The sequence below is a fragment of the Lonchura striata genome, chromosome 4A (assembly GCF_050655825.1).
Source record: "Lonchura striata isolate lonStrDom1 chromosome 4A, ASM5065582v1, whole genome shotgun sequence".
NCBI lineage: Eukaryota > Metazoa > Chordata > Aves > Passeriformes > Estrildidae > Lonchura > Lonchura striata.
The window spans coordinates 17,081,744-17,107,111 of NC_140742.1; the positions used below are offsets into that span (position 1 = coordinate 17,081,744).

The 25,368-nt window shown below is 44.6% G+C and overlaps 2 protein-coding genes and 1 long non-coding RNA gene across 3 annotated transcripts in view; 1 reads left to right on the forward strand and 2 right to left on the reverse strand.

The window, feature by feature from the left end:
- Positions 1-820, reverse strand: part of NEXMIF (neurite extension and migration factor) — a 164,435-nt gene extending 163,615 nt beyond the window's left edge. Inside the window, 1 exon segment of the mRNA XM_021525276.4 lies at positions 680-820. The gene's annotated coding sequence lies outside the window, so the exon portion shown is untranslated.
- Positions 407-1,151, forward strand: LOC146763301 (uncharacterized). Its single transcript, XR_014952463.1, has 2 exons — positions 407-585; positions 686-1,151. It is a non-coding gene; the product is annotated as an uncharacterized LOC146763301 (long non-coding RNA).
- Positions 1,152-17,142: 15,991 nt separating this feature from the next.
- The window catches only part of ABCB7 (ATP binding cassette subfamily B member 7), a 34,998-nt gene continuing 26,772 nt past the window's right edge, over positions 17,143-25,368 (reverse strand). Inside the window, exons 14-16 of the mRNA XM_077786585.2 lie at positions 21,742-21,845; positions 20,162-20,269; positions 17,143-17,682 (exon numbers count right to left, since the gene is read on the reverse strand). Coding sequence (XP_077642711.1) covers positions 17,464-17,682; positions 20,162-20,269; positions 21,742-21,845 — 431 coding nt within the window. The 3' untranslated portion in view covers positions 17,143-17,463. The remainder of the gene's footprint in view (positions 17,683-20,161; positions 20,270-21,741; positions 21,846-25,368) is intronic.

Genomic DNA, 25,368 nt, shown 5'->3' on the forward strand with positions numbered 1-25,368 from the left:
CGGCGCGCGCAGGTGGACGCGCCCGCCCCCGGCCCCCGGCCCCCGCCTCCCGCCCCCGCCCCTTCCCCCGCCGCCGCCGCCCCACGGACGGGCCCCCCGGCCCCGCGCTCCCTGCGCAGGGACGGGCGGAGCGCGGGAGGGACGATGGGGGGCGGCGGCTCCCGCCTCGCCCCGCCGCCGCTGCCTCCTCCTCCTCCTCCTCCTCCTCCTCGCCGCCGCCCCCCCAGGCCTGAGCCCATTCAGGAGGTGCCGGGCAGCGCCGCCGCTGCCATTGTTCGCCGGGAGCGGGACCCGCGCCCGCCCGCTGCCCGCTCCGCACGCCCGGCCCGGCCCGGCCCGGCCCGGCCCGGCGGGAGCGCGCACCGCGCCCGGCCCGGCCATAACGGGCGCGCGGCCGCCGGGCCGGGCAGGTGCCGAACCGCGGCCGGGGCGGCGGCACCGGCTCCGCGGGCGCGGGGAGGGCCGGGGGCCGCCCGGCGGGGAGGGGACAATGGGGCCGAGCCGCTGTCACCCCCGCGCACGGCTCGGCCGGAGCCCCGAGTGGAGCCCGCTCCCAGCGCGGTCCATCCGGCTTCATTCTCCACAGTGCGTATGGGCATCACCTTAGGGCTTGCAGCGGCTTTTCTGATTTATTTTCATAATCACGTTATTAATAACAGCGTCTAAAACCGTGGTTTACCTTCAGATGCCCATTCCCGGGAGGAGGCTGCCTCATCTCAGGATGGCAGAGGACTCGCCGAGGGAAGGCAGGGACGCACCAGACGCTGCCCTCGGCCGAGCAGGAGGGCGACAAACAGCCAAGGCAGGAGCCAACATCTCCCGAGCCCGTGAGCCGATAAAATCCTCCCTCCAAGCAGGACCCCAGCCCTGTGGCTCTGTGACACCCTCACACGGGCACCGTGGCCGCAGTTTCTGCGCTGGGGACCGGAGGAAACTTCTGTTGTTTCATCTCCTGAGTCAACAGAATGGTTTAGCAAATAGAAGGCAAACCAGACACACCTATTAGCCTTTAGGTTTATTTAAGTTCACTGTGATATTGAAAAGAGGTTTCTAGTCTTACGTTATCGCTTGAGTTGCTTTTTCATCTTAACACATACACTCTAAAAATTGATTAGCTAACTCTGTGGCTAAAATATTAAAGTATCAAGTACTTTAGTCCTTGTTCATACAGCATCAGACACCCCCATCCATGCAGTAATAAAACAGGAACATATGACAACATATGGAATGCTCTCTCAATTCAGAGCACTTTACACAGGAACCCTCAGCATTGCAAAATAAGGAACTAATCTCATCTTTTCTTCATTGACAGCAGTACCCAGGATCAGGACATGCCATACATCACATGTGAATAAATTATTCATTCCCACTGTGTCAGGGCACACTCTTGAAGGGGTCCAGAAACTGAGACCAGCAGTAAATGCTTTGCCCAAGGCCACAGAGTGAGGTGGTGTCAGTTCCTGGGAAGTAGCACTTGCCAGTCCTATCCCAAGTGATGGTTTTCCTCTCCAGCCTCACCACATTGCTGTGGGAATTACACATTCAGTCCCTGTACATTTCCATGTTTGTAATGCTGCATTTTGTTTCACTACCCCGTCATTTTCTTGGCAGAAAGATTCGAGTAATATAAATAAGTAATTAATCAGGGTCAGGTGAGATGGTGACAGCACACCTGGCAGTGCTCACTAAAATAAACACACAGGTGGATGGTGGTCATGAACTGCTTTCAGAATGAGCTGGGGGCAGGTTTTGCCCTCAGCAACCTCACATAGGGGCTGTGCCCTTGAAAAGTGCCACCAAAGGCACACAAGCAAATTTGGCAGCTCTTCTGCTGAGGCACCTCCCAGGGCAGGAATAACATGGCCAGAAGCACCTGGCAGACCCACCCAGCTGCTGCCAATGCCTTTGGGAAGGTGCCACACTGGAGCTGTGTGCTGGAGGTGATGGCAATCACCTGAGTATAATCACCAAGATAAGATTAGATGTAAACTCGGGGAGGGCCTTGGTGGAGATGAAAAGACACATTCAATTAAGCGAGCCTTGCACCAGGATCCAATTTAGAAAGACAACCCAAGTTTTTATTTAAGTGCTGTATTTTAGAGGGAACACAAACATGAGGCTCAAAGATTATCCTTGGGGCTGTGAAACAACATAATGCCTTTAGTTCCACTTACCCACACCACCCATTGAAGGTCCTTCAGTTACAGAACCACCACAATGGTGATCGGCAGGCAGCATGAAGTTCTGCACAGCATCTCGGGCAATCTGAAAAATTAACAGTCTGTGCACTGTGATCTTTCCATGTACTGCCACAAACAGATGTGGAAGGGGCAATGACAGGGCACCCTTGGCAGGGTATTCATTTTCCACCTTGGCAGGGTATTAATTTTCCAGGCTGTCGAATAGAGGCTCGCAGGTGTGAGAACAAGGTGCTAAGAAAGCTCCTTTTGGCAGGAAGGGATGACAGCCCCTGAGCCAGGGGTGACAGTGCTGCCAGCCCAGCCCTGCCCCACAGCCCTGCTGTCCTCCTGCCCTCCCTGCAGCTCCTGCTGCACCCAGCACCGTGATCATTCACTGCAACCTGTACCACGGAGAAGATCAGACATTTACATCTGTCCCAGCCTTCCAGCTGTCTTCACACAGAATCCATGTGCCCAGACATGGATATAAGCCAGGATCCTCTGCCTGCTGGTCTCTCTAGGAAGCAGGAGTCAGTCTAAGATAAAAGAACCTGGGTTATGACAAGAGGAAAATGCCATGGTGGTTTCCAGGTCTCCAAGTGCCCATTTCCTATCATTCCTTCTTTTCTTCATGATTCCTTCTTTTCTACATTCATAGGAGTCTCACTGCAGCACACCCAATATGGGTCGAATCCTTATTTTCTGTGGCCCAACTAATTTCTGCCATACACAGCCCCTCTGCTAAACCATACCAGAGGTAGAGGTCCACCAGGGGATTCTGGTTTGCCCAAGGCACAAGTAGAGCACAGATGGGATTTTCAGATCCCAAATCCTACATTCTTGGGTGAGCCTGGAAAAGCATGGTTCAAGCAAAAAGCTGCCAGATGTTCTGAATCTTACAAACTCAGGGGCAAAGGCAGCAGGGTGGCAGGAGACATCACCCTCCCATCCCATTCCAACACAACGAGCTGGAGAGGATTTCTTCCCCACTCTCGCAGACTTCCAGGACGCTTTGGAAAAAGAACAGTCAAACATAGACCATTGGCAGAATGAGAAGCACTCCAGGAGGCAGGATGGGGTTTTGACTCATGGGGGTAAAGGACTCCCCCCCCCCCCCTTTCCTTCCCAGGTGTTGGTGTGTGATGTAAAAGCAGCAGTGGGCTGTGGGAAATAGCACTGAGACAGCAAACAGTGAGTCCTTCTTACTGAATCCAGAGCCATTCCTGAAGAAGAAAGTTGGAATCATGAACTGCACACACTGAATTTCTCCTTTCCTCTCTGGCACACCTGTCAAGCCTTACAGCTTTGGCAGAAAACCATCCCAAAGCACCCAAACCAGCAGTGCAGGCTGAGCCCCCGGCTGCAGACACACTCCCCCTGCATTCCTGGCTGTTTCATGCCCCCTGAGCGCTGTCTCAGAGCAGCTGCAGGAGCAGAGCTGATGTTCAGCCCACACCTTCTCTTTGCCCCCATGTTCCAGACTCACCCCGTAGATGCTCAGGGCCGTCACTGACCATGTGGGAAGGACAAATTTCCAACGTGCCTGACAGAGCTGCGGAAGGAGCGAAGGTGAGGAGGGTCCCAGAGGAGTTTCCAGGCTTCTCCTTTCCTTGACAGGCTCCAAAGACACCAAGCACTGCCTCACAAGGCTAAAAACCTCCTTGTTCAAGTCAGGCAGTTCCAGCAGGGTCACAGCCTCTGAGGCTCCCCTGGCCCCACTAAACTGCACTACTAACGGGCCCTGAGACCCCCAAATCTGTCCCTGTCCATTCCTTCCTTTCTTCCACCTTCCTCCCAACATCTCAATGTGACATTGTAAATTTTCCTTTAAATTGTGCATTTCTCTTACCGCTTTCCATGGCCAAACTCCTCCTTAGTGGTGCCTTCTGAACAGGAGGAAAGGAAAGCTCCCATTTGTGCCTGGGCCAAGGCGAGCGCTCTGTGGACAGAAGGCTTTGTGTGCCCTCGTTCCCTTGGCAGGAGTAACAGCCTCGGCCACTTCAGGGGAGGTGACTGGATTAGCAGGGGAGAAAGGAAAAAACAGGGAAGAAGAAAAGCAACCAGTAAGAGCCAAAAAGTCTCAAGCATGGCCTGGTGTATTTGCAGTGAGCCAGAGCACAGGTTGGAACAAAACCTGGAGAAGGCACAGGGATCAGGACATCCCAGAGTCACAAACTGCTGTGGATTCACTGCAAGTTTGATCTTCTCACAGGCAGTAAATCCATGACTGGCAAGGATGAACTGCTGAGGTGCAGGGCAGTTTCTGGTATGCCAGGGTTCAAAGCCTGCTGCTGCTTTGGCCGAGCTGGCTGGCACCTGGAAGTGCTGGGTGAAGATGGCAGAGCCCAGAGGGCTGGTCAGGACTCTTTGGTATCAGCTGGAATCTCAATTTCTGTTTTGCAACTCCATCCTTCCCATTGCACTGTGGCTCTTCGGGGCAGCTGCACAGACCAGCAGAGTCAAGCCCTGTTTATTGTGGATGGAGCTGTTTCTTGGAATGTACTATAAATTATTTCCTTTCTTTAGGAAACATGAAACTCCTTGTGCCCAGAGGCACCTTGTGCTTTTCTCTCTTGTTTCAATGCAGAGGAGGCTGCAGTGGTGAGCAGAGCTGGTGGAAGGGGTTGATTTTAATGCCAACAGAGCAGCCACAAAACGTGGCCACAGAGCTCTTACCATTCCCAGAGCTGCTTGGCCAATGTTCAAAAATAAATCCCTCTCACAGAAATCCTAAATTCCTCTGTTCTCTGAAAGGAACGTTCAGGAAATGCCCATTGCCTTTGAGCCCAAACATCCTGGAACTGTTCTCCTGAATCACCAGCACCTCAGTAAGTTCCCTAAGTCGGTTTGCAACTCACCTGGGTAAATTCCAGGAGCTGGTCTCACCTCTGCCTCAGCCTGCACAATCACAGAGGTTCAGCTCTCCTTAAGCCCCATCTAATTATGCAATTTAACTGCAGCAAGAACAACAGCTTTGCTGAATATGCAACAGTCTCCTCATTGTGTTTTGATGTGGGGAGAGAAAAGGAAAAGGCAATTTCGTTTAAAGCTCAGGCATTTCTATGGGGCTGTTCCGAAGTGAAAAAGGCAGAGACCTCTCTCTCTCAGGTGAATCTGGAGTCAGAGGCATTTTCCTGGTGTGTCTTGGGTGCAGCCACAGCTACCTGAACACAATGGCACAAACCCTGGCGTTTTTCCTGCTCATTTTTCTTCAGGACTGTAGTTCATTAACTCCAGTAACGCAGTTTCATTAATGTGCATTAACCAATGACTTTCCCATTACTGCTGCTGTCTCCAATCAAAGACTCATTTATGGAAAACAAGGGCAGAGGGAACAACATGCTTTGGCAGCTGTAAGATCATACGCCCAGAGCTTTATACCCTCTGTCTTATATTTTTATGTTAAAGTATCACGAGCTATTACCATATTTTTCATTATTATTTGTGGCACTAAATACTGCAGCTCCCAGTGCCAGATGGCAAATATTCAGAATAAAAATAATGCAAGGCCAATCTTAGAAAGACTCAATGTGAGTGTAACAGCATGTATTCATCCTCCTTTCCTAATGCACATGGTTAAAATATTAGCAGACTTAAAATCTGGTTTTCCAATTTAGAGGAGTCACATATTACAGAATGATATGCATGCATATATACATATATTTAAATATGTACATATAAAATTTTTAATTTCTTTCCATTTTATTTGCATGTTTCAAGGGTCTTAACATAATACATGGACATATCATCTTTCACTCTTCAGGAGGTTATTTTAACCAGGAAAAAAAACCAAATAGTTTCAAAATGAAACATAAGCAAAACCCTTTTTCTAGAAATTGTTATTGGTACAAAATACTTTTTTTTAATATATAAACAGCTTGAGTCCTAAACTTAACCAGATGGAAACGTGCCTACAAAGCATTGGATCTAATTCAGAAGAGACTGACAGCCAACAGATGAGCCAATTTAGCCCATCCCATGCCAAAAATGGTCAATCATGTTATCTTATGTGTGACTCGACTCTGGCAGATGCCAACTCTATCCAAACAACTTCAAGCATCTTTTTGGAAGACTGGATTATTTTACACACACTTTTTAAAAAATCATAATAATGCTCGATTTTTCTGGAAACCTTCCACTTAGCTTCAGCATTTTCACAAGAGATTTTTGATTAATTTATTTTAAGGATAAATCCTTTTATTTTATAGCCTGACAGAAGAAATGCTTTCCAACCCAACAAAGCCTGATAAAAAAATTACTAAATTGCAGTTCAGTGACAGACCCCCATTTGTTCAAATATTCATACAAGGAAATCTTTACACCTGTGCAAATCTTCCTTAAGCCAAATGTTTGCTTTCAACAACACAAAGTTAAAGGTGCTTCCTGTATCCCTTATTACCTTCCCCAAAATAAGGAGCAAAGTCAAAACTAAAGAAGTTTTTAATATGCTGAGTGACTACAACCAAAGCTTTTAAAAAAATTTGTAATTCATAATCTCTCAGTGAATTTTCTTTTGTTGCTTATCAGACCTGTCAATCATCTGCCTCCACCTTCAACAGAACAGAACTTCCACCTCAGTGTCCTCTGAAACCCACACACTCTGGGCAGCATAGTGCTGGTACACTGTTTTTTTCTTGCCCCTAATTTGAATAATTAAAAGGAAAAAACCCCACTTATTCAGTGATTACTCCATCACTGACAGAACAGAACCATTCAATCCCTCTCCAATGCATCACATCCCCTGTCAGCTTGGGCTCTGCTTCAACTCAGTCTGAATTTCAGCTTCCCACTAGCACCCTGGGAGGTCTCAGGTGATGAGAGCTGCAGAAACCACTGCAAACACTTAGCAGCTCATCATCTTTCACTGGACACCTTGAAAGGGCACATTTTAAAAGATGGACGTTTTCAAATCCATTGTTTCCAGGGAGAACAGTGCCAGCTTTCCTGCCACGCAGAGGGCAGAGGTTCTGCTCATAGCCAGCACTTTGGGTGTCTTCTTGGCAATCACACACAAGGTTGCAATTTCATTTTCCATTTGTCCAGGAGGTAATTGCACTGCCTGTGTGAAGTGACCTTCCTGCACACAGCACACGGAGCCAGGCAATTATCCATGGGACCTGCAGCAGCCTCTCCATTTCCAACCTTTTTATAGAGCCCTTTGTAATGGCAGGCCCAAGATTTTGAGATCCACAGACATTCATCTAAGCTGAAGTCTGGATGTTTTTAGAGATCTTCCTTCCAGGACAAAGAGATGTTCTCAGTTGTGTGAGCATTTCCTTACATTTGTCCTGCTCCTCAGAAATAAGATGGTGTCAAGGTGACCAAGGGACTTGGCTGCAGGTGTTCACCTTGGACTTGAGGCAACTTTTACAGAAAAGGTCACACACATTTAAAGGATGCATTTCTGCACTTCCCATGCATAAACCACTCAGTTTTCAGTGGATTGAAAGACCAGAGTTTAGGTGCTTGCATCACACTTGTCTCTACTTCATCCTAGCTAGTTTATAGATTATAAAAGAAAGGAATCCTGGAATTGTTTAGGTGGGAGAAGACCTTCAAGCTAGAGGATTTATAGATTATATTGTTCTCATACCTTGTCAGCCCTAGTGGTGGGAAGGCATGGAGTCCTTGGAAAGAATCACAAACTGCTGGAGAAGCCTTTGGAAAAAATTGAAAAGTTAGATTTTATCCTCTAGGTCAGTTTGGGTTTTTTAAATAACAATTATTTAATTTCTTCTGTTTATGGATATTTAGCCAGTGGGTGACCAAACACTTCAATCAGCCTCAGCCAGGCTGATCCCAGCTTTTCACTGGCCCAGATAACCTCTGGCTGAACAGCAACTCAGCACTCAGACAGTGCCAAGGGCTTCCCTTCATACTCATTACCACACTCACAGCCACTGCCCACCTTGCTGTACAGTCTGCAGTGCAAAAACTGGGTCTGGGATTCAAAAACTGTGTTGGCAACAGCTGGGTGATTCAGCAAATATAGTTTTTTCTACAGCTATACTATACAGCAAGTATAGTTTCTTCTACAGTTTTTTCTTTTCTGCACCTATTTTAAAGAGCAGCACTGGCCGAATTGAGTTGGCTGTGCTGCCATTACCTGCTAAACCAATATTTCCTTTAGTCCCTGTGCCACCACTCCCATAGGTCTTACAGCAGGTTCAGTAAGAACTTCAGGCCAAGTGTGTATTAAAACAAGTAGATGGTGGTTACAAAACATGTAATAAATTTTGGTTGCACTACAAGGAACCCTGTGTTCAGTCACAGGGAACAGCTGACTATCCAGGGAGTCTTCTTTGGAAAGACACAGCTCTTCTCCTTGGCTGCTCACACGTATGCCTCGTGTGTGTTCCTCAGATGACACTGGTGCACCTGTGAGTTTGCAGCTCTCCTGCCACTGCCCACTTCAGTTTAAGTCAGGCCTGAGTTGCTCTGAGCCATGAAGTCATTAGTGAGTGTTCCCTCCCCACACAGCCAGTGCTGGGCACCCCAGAGCACTCGGCAGCCAGGGCTTCACCAGCCTCCTCCATCTCCTGCTCCTGCAGAGTTCGTTGGCCACTGTTTTCACTTCATTACCTCCTGCAGTCAGGGAGGAACAGTTTGTTGAGAAACTTCCTTTTAATCTGACTCAAGTATTGGGACGTGGTCATTTGTATAGAAATTCACCTGGATGGTGGCGTGGGTCCTCAGGGGAACCGCTTTGGAACACAAGCATTCCTTTTCCATGAAATATCACTGGATCTTGCTGCAGTCAGCGGGAATAAAAACAAGTGTGTTTAACAAGATGTCACAAACCATTCCCAGGCTGTCACAGCTTTCCAACATTTTCCAGTGGATTGTTATTACCAGATCCCTGCAAGTCAGCAGCAAGCGATGCCGCCTCTGACTCCGCTCATCCTGCTCCACTGATGACGTGAGCTGTCAGACTGTAAACTCAGAATTGTCAAATAGCTGTAATTTGCAGATTTAGTAAAAGAGCTTAACATTCCTTTGAGTAAAGTACTTAAGAGATGTATTCCGTGGGATTTATGGGCTGTGAAAGTCTGTGGGGTTTTGGGATCTCCATAGGACAGCTCAAGTGTCAGTAAAGCAGATTTGGCCTAAATCAGAGACTGCCATTAGATGCGAGCTTATATCCCACTGAAGGAATTTCTACAGGGACTCTGCTATCAAGTCTGAAAACAGCCATTTGGAGGATTTGCTTTTCTAGATACCTACTGGAATCACATGGGTGTTTATTTACTGGAACTTGACTACTTCCCAGCAGGCTAAATAACAGAAACTTTAGGGCCTTCAATTAAATTAAACAAATCCCACAAAATAATCAATAAAACCCACTTTTTTTTTTTCAGCTTACAGAGCTGATCATCCACTAAAATGTAGTTTTTTATGGCTCCCTTTTGTTTTCATGAGTGTTGTTTGCATTTGACTTGCTGTCTTTGATTCCTGGACCATTTCCATCAGGTAATTTCAGTGCTGCAGCCCAGCCTCTATTGTTCCCTTTTCACTGGACATACTCAGTACATTACTACCAGGGCTCGATGGTGTGGCATTTCCTGTATGAATAAGGAGTTGTGAGCATTATTCACCTGGGAATTACACAGAGACACCTCCCGAGGGAAGATACAAAGTGTTGGAAACACCTCACACCAGCACATGCTGGACACACAGTTGTGCCAATAAATTCTTCCCAGCTTTGATGCCATTTCATCATGGAAATATCCAGCTGTATCTGGCAGAATTAAAGTAATTCATGTACAAACCTAGGACAGGAGTTGCACAAAGTCTTGGGAATATTTAAGCAACTTTCAGCCACTTTTTGGTACAATGTATTTTGATTTGAGAATTCATTAACTACTCGAAATTCCAACTACCAGTTTTGCTGGGAGCATAGCAACTATTAAAAACCCCACCTAACAGGCTAAATCATGCTCTTCAGGAGTAACATTTTAGCCATGGAGTTCTACATTTGGTGACAGAAGGTTTCTGTGGTCAGCTGGAGATTCCTAACATCAAAAATTCCAGGGCCTGGTAAGAAAACAGAAGACAATGCAATTGCTCCACATGTTGCAGCAGCACAGCACCCAAACACAGCTTGAGCAGCTGGGTTTGCTCTCTGCAGCAGCAATAAGCAGGGCTCTTGCAAACACTGATTTTTAGTGGACATGGCATTAAAATTGATCTTTCCATGCTGTGGCAATTGTGTGCACTGGCTGCTGTCTGCAAAGCTCCCTGAGCATTCTGGAAGCACAACTACCTCACCCAGACATGCTGCTGAAAATGAGACACCTGGAGAACCCCAGTGACACCTGAACCCAGCACAAAAGAACCACCTGGAGCAGGCTGCTGTTTCAGGTGACCTGAAGCCCAAACTGGGAAATGCAGAGGCTGTGACACAGCTCCTCAAGCAGCATTTCACTGAACAAATCTCTCCCTGCAAGGCTGCAGCTACAGATGTGCAAAGGCAGCACAGGAGCCTTCACAGTCTCCCATTCCACTGAGGTCACCTTTGGAAGCAGCACCTCTCCACAGAACACATGGGGTAAAGCCCAGCCCTAAGACTGCTAATGCTTCCTCCAGTTTATAGACGGGAAATGTTTTAGGGAGAACTGAATTTTTAGGAATTACAGCCCCAATAAGGGGAGAAGGAGGAAGATGAGGCACATGGTAAGGTCATGTCTAAGGAGGAGAGATCAGCTCACACACAAAGCCCAAGGGGCCGCTGCACACGCCCGCTGTCATGCAGGGCCCAAATCAGCGCTCACTGGTGGGAGTGAAGGGATTGAATGGAGAAAATCTTCCTTCTCCACTAACCCATGCTTACCACTCTGCATTTCTCTTCCTCTGACAGTTAACTACTGTAAAATAAAATAGTGTTTTTTTTAAAAAAAAAAAGTCTCTACTGTACAACATCAGGTCATTAATTTTTACCCTGTAGACTTCAGAAATATTGTGTGTATGTGTAACCAGCATAGTCCTTGTGTGGGCTTTGAAGTGAAGCAATTTCCACAAGGCAGAAGGAACAACTCCAGCCTAAAATACTTGTGCCTTGTGCTCTTCCCCCTCCCTTGTATCCTGCCAAGTATCCTACGTTCCTGCAATCACAAGTAGCAGCATCGACACGCGATAGCACTCATCACCTTTTACAGATTCTGCAAACACTGTTTTCCCCAGAGAACATTCCCTTGTTTTAATTGTAAATAAGCTGAATCTTTTATCTGTGTTCTTCAAAAGCCAGGAAGATTATGAATTCACTGAAGAAATAAAGATTTTTACAACTCTGTGAGGAAACACATGAAGATGTATTTCCATGTTTTAAAAGCTCACGGCCCATTCCGTAATTCCTCCATTGCTGTTTTTGAATAGTTCCCTCCCAACTACAGACTGACCTTCACATTGCATTTTCTCTGACAAGTGTAATAGGGAAACCTTTCATCTGTTCAACCTCACTTTTCTATATATTTGTTGGTGTGTGCACAAGGCCAGTAAAATCTTCAGCTACACTTGCAGAGCCCTGCACAAGGCACTCAAAGACACCCCACCACCTGATGTATTCTGCTCCAGGCTCTTTATTCCATTCCATAATGGAGGGGAAGAACTTGTCTCCTTTTCCCTCTCCAGCACAAGGCTGAGAGCTTTACAAGTTTATGTTGGTGTTTAAAATGTTTTACTTGACAATATTATAAAGGGCATTAGAAACTGGGAATGAATGTGGGGGAGCTGAGCTGTTACATGACTCTTTCAGCTTTGGGGATGCTGTTTTAAATTCTGCCCAAAGACACCAGTAAAGCATTTTGGCTCTTTTTCTTTTAACTAATAAATCCGCTGTGCCATTTAGTACAACTGACATTTCTCATCTGAAGGAGATCCCACACCCCAGCCTGAAGAACTGCCTCTAGAGAAGTCCTCTCTCAAGGTTTCTGCTGGTTTTCCAGGTTGAGTTCCCTGAGTTCAGCCCCAACGTCTGTAAAAGGATCAAAAGTTACCTGAGAGGAATTTAAGATAGTTTTCAAGAACTAAACATTTTAAGATTTTCTTATAAAACATCAGGTTTATCCACTGAAGTCAAGAAGTAGATGAATTCTATCCGTTCTATACATTATTATATATCTATCTACAATTTGCTATTATTCACTGCACTGTACCATTACAGGATTTAAAGGTAGAACAAATGAACACTTAGAAACAGCAGCAGAAAGTTCATCCAGTCAGACCTGAAACACTCCAGGCTGCTCTAGGATCTCCCATCCATCCATCCTGCACCATGCACAACCACACAGAGCTCAGTGACAGCAGGACAGTGGCTGTCGTGGCTCAGATTAATACAGTGCAGTAAATAATAATAGTAATAATAATAATAATAATAGTAACAACATAAAAATGTTTCCTGCATTCTGCTTTGATAATGAGCTACAGCTGCAATTAGAAATCCAGTCAGTGATTACACTGTCATGTCAAGGGTTCCAGCAGATTCTTAAAATTGCTCTACTTTGAGCACAGGTGAAGAGTTTACATTTATAAAAACACAGCGTTTTAAAGCAAGAAACAGTCAGGCTTCTCACCAGCATGTTCATTCCCATCAGGGGGATACAGCCAACACAAGCTCTTCACCTGCTTTTGCAGCTCCACACACAAATGCAGGGGGTGTGAAAGCTGAGTGGGGGCAGAATCCAGGTGTGATGCATGAACTCGCTCCTGATGGATCACCTGGAATTCTCACCTTATGCCAACCCACACCCCAGGATTGGTTATGTGCTCCACTGGCACCACCAAGCACCACAACAATTGCTGAATTAAGACTCACATTCCATAGCAGTGACTGTTTCCTCTGGGAATTGCTGCAGAGCTGGAAGAGCCGTTGTGACAGGACAGCCACTTCTATTCACAAAGATAAATCCTTTATTTAGTAAGAATTATCTACACACAGATGAAGCACAGGAGTGGGGTAAGAAGTCTTCCAGCAGAAGTGTTACACAATCTCATCTCAGCCGAACTTTCTGTGTTGTTCTGGAACACATCCCCTTCCTGTACAATGTAAGTTTTACATTTCCATTCTGAAAAGAAACGTGAACAAAAGCTCAGTGTTGAGAGATGTAGGTAACTATACCTCCATGGAACAGAAGAGCTGAGATAACCTGAGGGATCATCTGCAAGGAGTAAGCTTTCAACATCCACTTGGAAAAAGCACAACCTCCCTGCCAATAACTCATTAAGTTTCCTAACTTGGAGGTTAAAATAGCCCAGATTTTGTGTGCTGTGACTTGATATCCTGAGCCTAAAAAGTTTTTCATGGAAATTAGGATTGATTTCTCTAAATTCACAGTTAACAGATCACACTACACGCTGCAAGCAGCAGCCCCTTCTTAAAGTCCACATTCTACAAACACATTTCCTCTAAAAACAGAAAGTGAAGAGAAAAAAACATAAATGTCTTTTTCTACTCTAAAATTGCAGGCAAAGATTTTATAGTGGGAGTAGATAACTTGCATTTTGAACAACAACCAGCTACGAGTCCAGACTATGAAAAGCTGCTGTTTAGAAAAGGGATGTTTCAGCTTGCAGCAGAGCAGAATTACCAAGATCCACTGAGGCTGGGAGACAGCCCCCAGATCAATCTGTTTCTGTGAGAATTGTAAGGCTTTTCTGAGAGGTGCCAGGCAGACTGTCCCAAGGGTCAGCAAGTCTCTCCAAAACCACTACTCTCCCATTCAGTGCTTTAAGCATCTGCTTCAGTGGTGACACTTTGGAGTTACAGCACAGGAATAAAAATTCAACATTTAAATGAACCCCCCACGTCCCCCCCCCCAAAAAAAAAACCAAAAAAAAAACAAAAAAAAAACCAGCACAAGTTTGACTCTGCAGCAGACAGGAGACTCACCCAGTATTCCTGCTGCTTCTCCATAGCAATTCAATCCAATACAGCCACCACCAAGCCAGGAAAGTTTACCCAGCAACTCCATGACATGGGAAAGTTTTCAGTCATCTCCAGAAACTCACTGCACTTCTTTAGAACAGATATTCTACTGTATAAGCAGCCTCTTGTTTTAGGAACTGCCTTCGTCCAGAGTTCCCTCCTGCCATTCCATTTGAAGGGGGACAGATCTGCAGCACATCCACTAGCAGCAAAAGGATGGCACAGACAGGTAATGGCCTTAGACCTGCAAACCCTACAGATTTAAACAATTATTGATCATTCCTGGCATTTACCACCTGAAAACCATCCTCATTCCAAACCTGTAATGCCCAAGACTCTCAGTCCTTGCAAAGTCCATCCCCTGTGATAAATCCATCAGCTTTCATCTGAAATTGTCCCTCACAAACACAATCAGACTTGGCATTAAAGTGGTTTTTGATTCCAGACATTTCACAGACAATTCCTGATTCTGTGCACCCTGTCGGGGCCTTCTAGGATGTCCATGGAACATGGAAAACTTTTCACTGAGAAAAGCCCTTTCCCTCCACATTTCAGACCAGAGTAATTCCTCATCTTTGTGCCAAAAGGAAAACAATCTTAAGATTGAAATATTACTACTTACAGATTTTGCCTGTTACCCTGTGCATGAACAGCCAACAGATTAATTCCAAAATCATCTCCTGCAGAGCAGGGGAAGAGCCATAGTTTGGGGTTTGTCATGATGCAGGAAAGGGAGATTCCTCATAAATAAGGCTTTTAACAAACCTTTGCTATTTCTGGGAGCTGGGAGATAACTGCACCATTACAGTCCCTTCACTGCTGTCAGCAGCTCAACCAGGAGACAATTAGGGAAAATAAAGAGAAGGTTGTAAGCTGGAATTCTGCACTGCCACTACATTAACTGGACTTCACTTTACTTCTGCACTCCAAGGATGAAAATTAAAGTGCTTTTAGAATAATTTGTAACTGGAAACTGATACCAGGTTGGTTTTTCACCCATCATTTTAAGAGAGAGAAAGTAAGTAACTAGAAAAGGTTTCACTCCTTTTAAGTTATGTTCCTATTTTTAGTTATAGGGGAGAGGTATAACAAAAAAATAAAAACCATTTGCAATTAAATTTCCAGAAGCACCAAATTTGGCTCTTCCCTAGTGCCCACAAGAGAAATCTTCCATCTGATTTACAAATGCAATTATATCAGTGTAATTATACCGGTGTAATTCCTCAGAAATAACAAAGTTATTTTTCAGCATCCAAGAGAAAGTTTTTAATTTTTAAATTCAACATAAAGAATTACACCAGGATAGCTCGTGCTAAAGAAATGGTGAACTTCCCTGGAGAGACAAGGCCTAAAAATACAATTCTATTGTGGTGGGATGACCCTAGCTGGATGCTGGGTGCCCACCCAGCTGGGCAGGGGAGAGAACACAACAAAATGCTCGTGGGAAAGGCAGGGACAGGGAGACACCACTCAGCAATTACTGTCATGGGCAAAACAGACTCCACTTGAGGAAATTAACTTCATTTACCATGAATTAGAAGTGTGAGTTGAGTAATGATAAAATGAAACAAAATCTTAAAACACCTTCCTCCCATCCCTGTCTTCTTCCCAGGGTCAACTTCACTTCAGAATTCCTTCCAAGCAGTGCAGGGGGCAGGGAATGGAGGCTGTGATCAGTTCATCACATTGCTCCTGCTGCTCCTTCCTCTTCATTCTCTTCCCTTGCCCCAGTGTTTCTTTTCCATGTGTCCTCTTGCCACAGGGTGCAGCCCTTCAAGAAAAGGCTGCTCCAGCTTGGGTCCCCCATGGGGTCACAGCAAGCCTGCTCCATCTCAGGCTCCTCTCTCCATGAGTTCTGCCAGGAGCTTGATCCAGTGTGGGCTTCCTGCAGAGCCAGAGCTTCCTCTGGGAACATCCCCCTGCCTCCATCGTGGACTCCTTCCCGGGCTGCAGGTGCATCCCTGCTCCATGCAGGGCTCCTTCTTGGGCTGCAGGCACATCCCTGCTCCATGCAGGGCTCCTTCCCGGGCTGCAGGCACATCCCTGCTCCATGCAGGGCTCCTTCCCGGGCTGCAGGCACATCCCTGCTCCATGCAGGGCTCCTTCCTGGGCTGCAGGTGCATCCCTGCTCCATGCAGGGCTCCTTCCTGGGCTGCAGGTGCATCCCTGCTCCATTGTGGACCCCCATGGGCTGCAGGGAATCTCAGCTCCAATGCCTGGAGCTCCTCCTGCCCCTCCTTCTTCCCTGCCCTTGTGTCTGCAGGGCTGCTCCTCTCCCATTTCCCACTCTGGCTGCAGCAGCTCTTACACTTCCAAGGCTTTTCCTCCCTTCCCAAATCCATGATCCCAGCACTGCACTGCCCTGTTGCAGATGAGCTCAGCCTTGGCTCTGCTGGACACGGGGGAAGCTTCTGGCACCTTCTCCCAGATGTGACCCCTGCAGCCCCCACCCAAACCTGACACATCCACAGTGTCCTGCAGATCCCAAAGGCTGAGGTTTCCTCCCACTGGAGAAGTTTTGGCTGTTGAAATTAGGAGATTATTATAGCAATGCTTTCAGCATTATCCAGGTCATTTTCTCATACATTAATGAGATAATAGAAATTTATGGAAGTCTTTATTGAATCTTAATTGCTCCCTAAGACCATGACTGAATTAGAAAGGGCGACTGTATTCTGCTTTGACTGCTACAGCAGATGCTGAGGATACAGAATCCTGAACTCGGATTTGCTAATTTTTCACTTAAAAAAGCTGCTAGTTTTCCTTTAGAATAATATCAATCCATTTCCTGATAGTGCAATATCAAAGGAACTTCTGAAAGGTGAGAGGGGTTATTCCAATATTTAGTTTGCTACTAGAAGTCTAATATTTTGTTGAGGCTGTTCTTACTCTTTACAAGGAAGATTTTAAACCAGAACACCACTGAAGAATTTAAAAGGCATCTTCCTAACTAGCAAATGAGTTCAAATTAGCCCAATTACAATTAAAACATGACGCATTTATCAACCATCAATGATGAGAAATAATGTAAATCAAGGACAAGTCTGTTTACAATTTAATAATCCACATCAGGTGACTACCAGGAGAATTTATCAATGTCTAAAAATTGCCATAAATTACACCCTTGGTTGGAAAGTTTAAAGTTTCTGAAAACACTCAGCTCTTGCAGATGCCACTGAATATTAGAGATTCCTAAAGATGCAAAAATAGAACTCCTTTGGTTGAAATTATGTCCCTCTGTGAAACTGTAAAATTCAAAAACTGCAAAACCCAGAAGTTTTTGAATGCTGACTTAAAAACAAGAGCTGTATTTCACTGTATTCTTGTGCATTTTTAACCTACTATACAAGATCCAGATCCTATTCAGCATGAACAGTTCCCACAGCCTTTCACACTGTTAATAATTTCTTCTTCTAGCTTCTTCCTTTCCTCCTCTTTGGATGTGTGGCTACTTCTCTCCTCCCAGTTTGGGTGGTTGTGACTGTGAAGCACTTTGCTGCTCTGTGTGTGCCACATCTCATAGTAGAGATTGCTGGGATTTGCCAGGAGCTCTGCGTGCCTGCCACGTTCTGCGACTTTACCCTGCAAAACAAGGGCAGGAAGTCAGGAATCCATATTCCCAGATCTTTAGCAATAGGCCAGCCTCTGGACCACACTTTCACAGTATGGATTAGAGCAGTTATTAATGAGGAAGAGCTTGAAACAGCAAGGAAGGATTGACTGTACAGTGCACTCCCTTGTGTGGGCACTGCCAGCTGAAACAAGGAGCTGTGCTCTTCTCAAACTGCAGGTGCCTTTTGTCCATCTGGACAAAATCTGAAGCCCACCAGCATGGAAAGTTTCCTATCTAAACTGCAGGAGTTACTAAAGTAAATGTGGATCTCAATAGGAGGAGCAAGGTGCTCAACTACTCCTGCAAAGGTGTCAGGAGTGTACCAAAATAAATGCAGATTTATCTTTGCTCAGTAACAAACACAGGTGAAGAAGCTAAAAGAGAAGAGCAGACAGACAGGGGTTTATATTAAACAAGCAAAGCACATCTAAGATGAAATCCTGAAAACAATTAGTGCAAACTGTGCTGTTATAGGTGCTCTGTAGCTTGTATCACTGCAATCACCACCATGAAAATTGTGTGAGCAGTTCAGTTCTCTGGGCTGTTATGAGGAGCAGAGATGATTTATTGACTATCAGCATGAAAAGGAAGAGTTGGAGAGGAGAATCCCATGAGATCTCCAACCCTACAGAGAAATACCAGCACTTCAAAAACCAAACTCATTTTCTACTTTGAGAGACACATTCACTGGCTTCAAATTAAACTGATACATTAATTCATTCTCCAGCTACTTTTCCTTCTCATTATACAGACAACCACATAGATTTGATATCAGTTCTAAATTCTGATCTACAATTAAATCTATCTCCTTGTGACATCTGCTGATGGACAAGCTGGAAAAGCATTTGGGTCATGGCACTTCTATTAGTAGTTGTGGCAGTGGAATCTGAACAAACGTACACTTGATCAACAGAACTGCAGAATTTACTTAAATTCTTTAAGTGATTAATTTGGAGTAGAGACCAGGTTTTGAATTATGGCTTCTTTTTATTAAGTCTTGATCAATCCTAAAAATGGAACTTCTCTGCTCAGCTCCATAGCATAAGGATTTGTATCATTACTCCAACCTTTACTCAGGAATGATTCTGATCTTACCTCAGCAAAGATGCTGGAATTGTGATTCCATGATTAGCATTGCTAAGCAAAACCAGACAATCACCTTGTCTCATCCTTGCTCCTGAGCCTTATTTATCTGGCTGCTAGCACATCAATCCTGCTGGGATGGCAGTGGCACACGTCAGTGCTGCCTCCCTCATCCACAATTCCATCCCTCAGCAAAGGAAGCACCCTGGCTCCTTCACAGTTCGAGGCTGTGCTTTTATTTTTAATTTAACAGTTACACTACAACACAAAACACGCTCTCAAGAAGCTGTGAAAAATTGCATGGAAAACAAAAATCTGCCAATTGCCTTGTGACACGTTACAAACTGTTTGTGAGATATTTTAACGTGCACTTGTAGGAAGGATACACCTTAGGAGAGGATTTTTCAGCAAAAGCTGAAAAAACAAAGCAAATCAAAACAAAAAACTCCATGGAGCACTGCAAGTGATTTATTCCACTACTTCATCCTGAGATTCATATAAAGCTAAGTGTTGTGTAGCAAATGTCACTATTTCATAAGATATGGTTCTAATTGTCCATGAAATCATTGGATGTAGTGTAGGAATAATTTATTTGCTTTTAGATGTGTATTTTAAGTCACTAAAGACACCTATGAGCACAAGCTTATAAATAGCAACTGATAAAAATGAATGCAGAGATAAATTTAACATCTATTATCAGCAGATTAGAGCACTGTACTTTCAGCATTATCAGTTAAAAGAATAACTATGAAGTTATCATAAGGACATTTGTTTATTTTAAATCTCTTGCCAGATACGGGTAATAGAGAAAAAATGGACTTTGGATGAGTATGAGGTAACAGCTGAACACTGATATTAGGGAATCAAATGTTGAAACATGTTGGTTTTTTCTTAGAAAATAAACCAACAGAAAGGGAACAATCACACTTTTCTACAGGTACAACAGAGAATGGTGCTCAGATTTTTAACATAATGAGGTTGAACAATCCTGCAATAGTTCTAGCTGCATGGAAACGGAACATGTTGTCCTCTCCACTGAGAGGAAAAAATGGATGTATGTGAAAAACAGCAATGAGAGCAATGAGAGTGAAGCATGAATTGGGGGAACACGTTAGGAAACTTCAGATGATGGAAGCATGCAAAAAATTAGATTAAAAACATGCAACAGTAAGGCATAAAAATAACAACATACAAGACAGTCACACATACCAAGCTTGGGCTGGAATTTTTAAACATGATTCATTTCCAAAGAAAAAATCTTTCAGCAGATTGGTGGGAGTGTAACAATTCAAACTGGACACACATTGTCCCTAAACCAAACCCTGACATGATGTGAAAATCCCACAGGACCAGGTGAGCCCTCACCTGATCCAGCACGATGATCTCATCTGCATCCACCACCGTGGACAACCTGTGGGCAATGAAAATCGACGTCCGGTGCTTCACCATGGCCCTCATGGCTTTGAGAATATTCTGCAAGATTGGAATAGACACAAACTCTTACACACTCCTGAGTGAGATGAGGAGAAATAAAATGCTGCTGGAAATATGCAAATTACTGTAAATAAGTTTTGAAAATCATCTCTGGTACTGCTACAGCTTTCCAATAACAAATAGCCACGAGTATGTACAGGAGAAACAGAAGAGTCCCAAACATGAAATATCTGTGGTTTTGCTCAAACTGAAAAAAAAACTTGTATTCACAGAAAAACACAGCTATCCCCAGGGACAAAGGAAGTGTCACTTCATTTCAGGAAAAACTTCCCCACGGAGCCATGCTACACAAGCAGCAAACAGCAGTAAAAGCATCTGAAAATAAGAACTCCTCGTGGTCGTAATATAAATGCTTTCTCACAATTGTTAAAGAAAAAAATCCCTCTCAGTATTATGCTAATGTGGGACAAAGGCAGAGCAATTCTGGGAATAATGGATCGATCTATCTATCTATTCAGTGTTTTCTTTGTGATCTCTATGCCACCTTCCAAACCACATCCCTCTGCAAGGAGCAGTGATGGGGAATTTGTGCCCTCACTACCATACGTGAAGTGTCCACTTTATTTCACTGAAAATTTTTGTCAGAAAACATTTCCATTCCCAGGCATACTCTTGTGGAAAAGCCTCATTTTCATTTGCTGTCTTCCAAGTGCATTTCTACTCTGAAACTTTCTGCTTTGCTTATGACTTGCACAGATACAGCAAAACAAGAGAGGAAAAATCTGAGAACTCAGTGTGATGTGGACATTTCTGGCCCACGAGGAAGCTGTGCTACATTTCAGTGCTGTGCTATATGGATGTACAGCTCATCCTCTGGATTCTTTGCATCTGGAGAATGAAAGTAATTTAGTGATTACAGGTCAATAAATTCACTCAATCTGCATAAGTGCACAGAGCTGTTGCTTAGCTCATTTTGGACAACATTAGTTTGGGAAATTACTGCTGGTGCTGAGAGTTTTGTGCTTAAGCAAAGATGTTGTTATGAAGGCTGATGCAGGTCCTGTCACAGGGTCACCACATCCATGTCACAGCCCTTCCTGTGGAATGAACACAAACAAACACCAGCACTGCAGGTCACACCTACATCACCTGCATCTGCTGCACAATAAACCAGGGGGGTTTGTCCTTCATTAGGTCTCAACTACTTAGAAGGCTTTTTTCATGGCCACCTGCATCAGCTTCAAGGGATGAATGTGTCAAGGTGAATGGGACTCCCAGAGTGGAAACAAAATATCCCAGATACAGCTGATATCCCTCACTATCTCCAGGGTAGATGGACTGAGCATCTCTGCTCCATGCTTTAGGAGAACTGCTTCGATACAGCATCTCTTAATCATACTGAGAAAACACTTGAAAAGGAACAGAATTCTGAGAGGAAAAGAACAAGGAAAAGCATCAGAATCAAACATCATTGTATCACTTAATTTCTAGATTTTTTTATCCCAATTTACCTCTTCTGTAATTGAATCTAAAGATGATGTGGCTTCATCATAGAGAAAAATAAGTGGCTCCTTTAACATTGCTCTAGCAATTGCAACTCTTTGCTTTTCTCCTCCTGAATGAGGGGGAAAGAGGAAAAAAAAAGAAAAAAGATTAAGTTACAATTGTGATAGTCTAAATTCAAGAGCAGACATGATTTTGGAGAGCTGGTTCTTGGGTTTTTCCTCCTTTTTTAATAGACATCATAGTCACTGCTGACAAATGTCTGACATGTTACATAAGACAGCACACAAGTTCCTGCTCCCTGATAAATTTAGTGATTCAAGATTGCTCATCCTTTTGGAAAAGGACAGAGAACTATTTTGTATCTACTCCAAAGCAAGAGTCTGACACAGGTGAGTAACAATGCTGTACAGTTACCCACTCTGTACACCTGGGAGTAGGAGCCCATTCACCAGGCCTAAGCTCTGCTCCATCCAGTAACTCTACACATACAAATCCAATTTTCTCTCACCACTGCTCTGTCCACACCTGCTGTATTGGATTTCAGGCATCCTGCTCACACATTGTGTCTTTCAAGTCTCTCTTTGATTTTCATCCAACTTCCCACCCCATCCTGGCAAATTTCACTCAAGAACAGTTAATATTGTACAGAAAACCACCTTCAGCCTGCAATCTATAGCCTGGTGGTTTCTGACATAACCCAGTTTCAGATGAGTTTCCTTCTTAAACAATTCTTACAGCCAACATCTACTCAAGAATAACTCAGGGCAACTTTTACAGACAGGAAAACAGGTGCATTTGAGAACTTAAAATCTGCTAAACATTTGGTATGCGACGCAAGCACGTCACATTTGTGCACTTGTCCTCCTTTGTTTTATGCAAGACTTCAAAACATTCCATTTAATACCATTATATTCTTGTTAATGTTCCATTCCTATCAGGAGAGAACATGCTTTCATAAACCATTTAAAAGGCTGGTGGTAATGCTGCAGTTCACATTTCAAACTGTCTTTGGCAGAACTCAGGAGCAATTAGAACTTCATGATTTACTCAGTCTGTTTTAGTGTGCTCTCCCTCCCTCCCCTGTACAGCATCTTCAAAACTCACAGCTTGACAATATCCATGTTTAAAAGACATATTTCAGTAACCAGATCCCTCATATTTGCAGCAGATCTACTCGTGTCATGTTGTTCCTCATTCACACTGAGGGCAGCAGCACAGTAACTGTTCCATTCAGAGTCAGGGATTTGGGGCAGTTGCAGCTCTGCCTATTACACATCTATTAGACAACACTGATGTGGGTTCTAATTGCAACAACCCAAACAACTTGTTTTTCACTCTTTACTCTTGATGAATCAATCCTTGAGAACAGTAAGAACTGCATGAAATGCTACATCACCACTTAAATTGGCAAATCTGTCATTGTGGCATTGTTTTTCCATTGTGCACATAAACCCCTGGATTTTAAAGAGAATCACTTCAATTCACGCAGCTTTTACTCCCCCTATTCCTGCCACAAAATAACGGAACAAATCAGGACTCTGTGTTCTCCTTAGACTTAAAGAAGCCTCACTCAACTTAAAAAAAAACCCTCACAAACTGATTCTGAAATGAATCCAATACATATCTTTATAAGAATTTAGGAAGCCAATCTACTATTGGGAGGACTATAGATTCCAATTAGCAGTAGCTTTTTACAGAGCCACGGAAGGAACTCAGAGTCTTCCATTTGATATCTCAAATCCTTTCAACAATGACACCAGTTCTGAGAGCACTGGCCTGAGACTCCTGTACCCTGGCTGCACACATTCCTGAAGCTTGTTTACCACTGGTATTTGTCAATACTTACCTAATTGTTGAAAATAAGAAACTGAAGCTGTTCTTTCAGCGGCAGATACTCATTCACAGCTCAAAATAATTCCATTGTCTTTCTCCTGAGTATTTTACATACTCTTTCTTCTTTAAATATAAACAAAGCAGTAAAAGAACACAATTCCCTTACCTTTCTCAACACCACCTTTGTGGAAGCACTGGCAGGAAGGTGCTTATGACCATCCCAGTGGCAGCACAAACTGAAGCATGGAGGAAAGGCAGAACCCGTTTTCAGAAAGGCTCTGTTACAGGAGTCACGAGGTCAGAAGGAAACTCCAACATACCCACACACAATGCTCCAGACTCAGGGACACAGAATCATGCAGGTAGGAAAAGCCCCACAAGACCATGGAGCCCAACATTCCCCCAGCCACCACAGCCACCACCACTGACCCATGTCCCCAAGTGCCACATCCATGGCTGTTAAATCCCTCCAGGCATGAGGACTCCACCACTACCCTGAGAAGCCTGATCAAACCTTAGGGTGAAGAGATTTTTCCTAAAATCTAGTCTAAACCTCAACATAAGGTTAAGGCATGGAGCAACCTGGTCTAGTCAGATGCCTCTGCTTGCAGCAGAAGCGTTGGTTTAGATGATTTTTAGAAGGTTCCCTCCAATTGAAACCATTCTATTCTATCAACAGCAAGACACGTCAAACCTATTGTCAGTCAAATCCTCTTTCTAGCAATTATAAGTGTGGGGAGACAGGCAGCACAAGACAAATCTTTCATTGTTAGCACGATTCTCTTCAGTTCTGCCAGTACCTATTTAGCACCTTCTATTCCCTCACCCAGATCTGTGCTTCACATATTTTTTTCTCTTTTAGGTGTCTGCATAATCCCCTTCTGCAGCATGCACACTTTCTCCTGCACTCATGTTCTAGGTACTGGCTGTACCCTCTGACCCTCTTTTTCAAAGGCACCAGGACTCCTAACTGCAGCAGCTGCAGAGAAAGAAATGCCCCTCAGAACTGTCTCTGTAACAGGCAGCACCTCCTTCTTCACCCACTGCATCCCTCAGCACGAGCAGGGCCCAAAACACAAATGAAGTTCCCAATTCTAGTCCACTACCCAAAAGGATCATGAGAGAAATAATTTTTACTTAGATACACTGCCAACCTCACTTACAATCTCATTTAACACTATCCCCTGAAAATACATTCCTTTGAACACCTTGCAGACTACATCTGCCTTAAACTGCAGACCTTCATATTAATATTTAGCCTTTGCAGGTAGGTATTTTGGGCTCTTCTCTGCAAGGACATTAAGGGGCTGGAGAGTGTCCAGAGAAGGGAATGGATGTGGGGAAGGGTTTGGAACATAAGTCCAATGAGGAGCAGCTGAGGGAGCTGGGAAGGGGCTCAGTCTGGAGAAAAGGAGGCTCAGGGGGGACCTTGTGGCTCTGCACAACTCCTGACAGGAGGGGACAGCTGGGAGGGTCAGGTTCTGCTCCAGGGAACATGGACAGGGGAGAGGGAACAGCCTCAGGCTGGGCCAGGGGAGGTTCAGGTTGGATGATAGGAAAGATTTCTTCACTGAAGGGTCGTGCATTGGAACAGGCTGCCCAGGGAGTTGGTGGAGTCACCATCCCTGAAAGTGTTCCAAAAAGGAGTGGATGTGGCACTTGGTGTTGTGGCTTAGTGGGCATGGTGGGATTTACTCAAAGGTTGGACTTGATCTTGGAGATCTCCCACCTTAATGATTCTGTGTTATAAGCTAAATAAACTAAAAGCAAACCTGAGGATTAAACTCTGCGTGAAACTT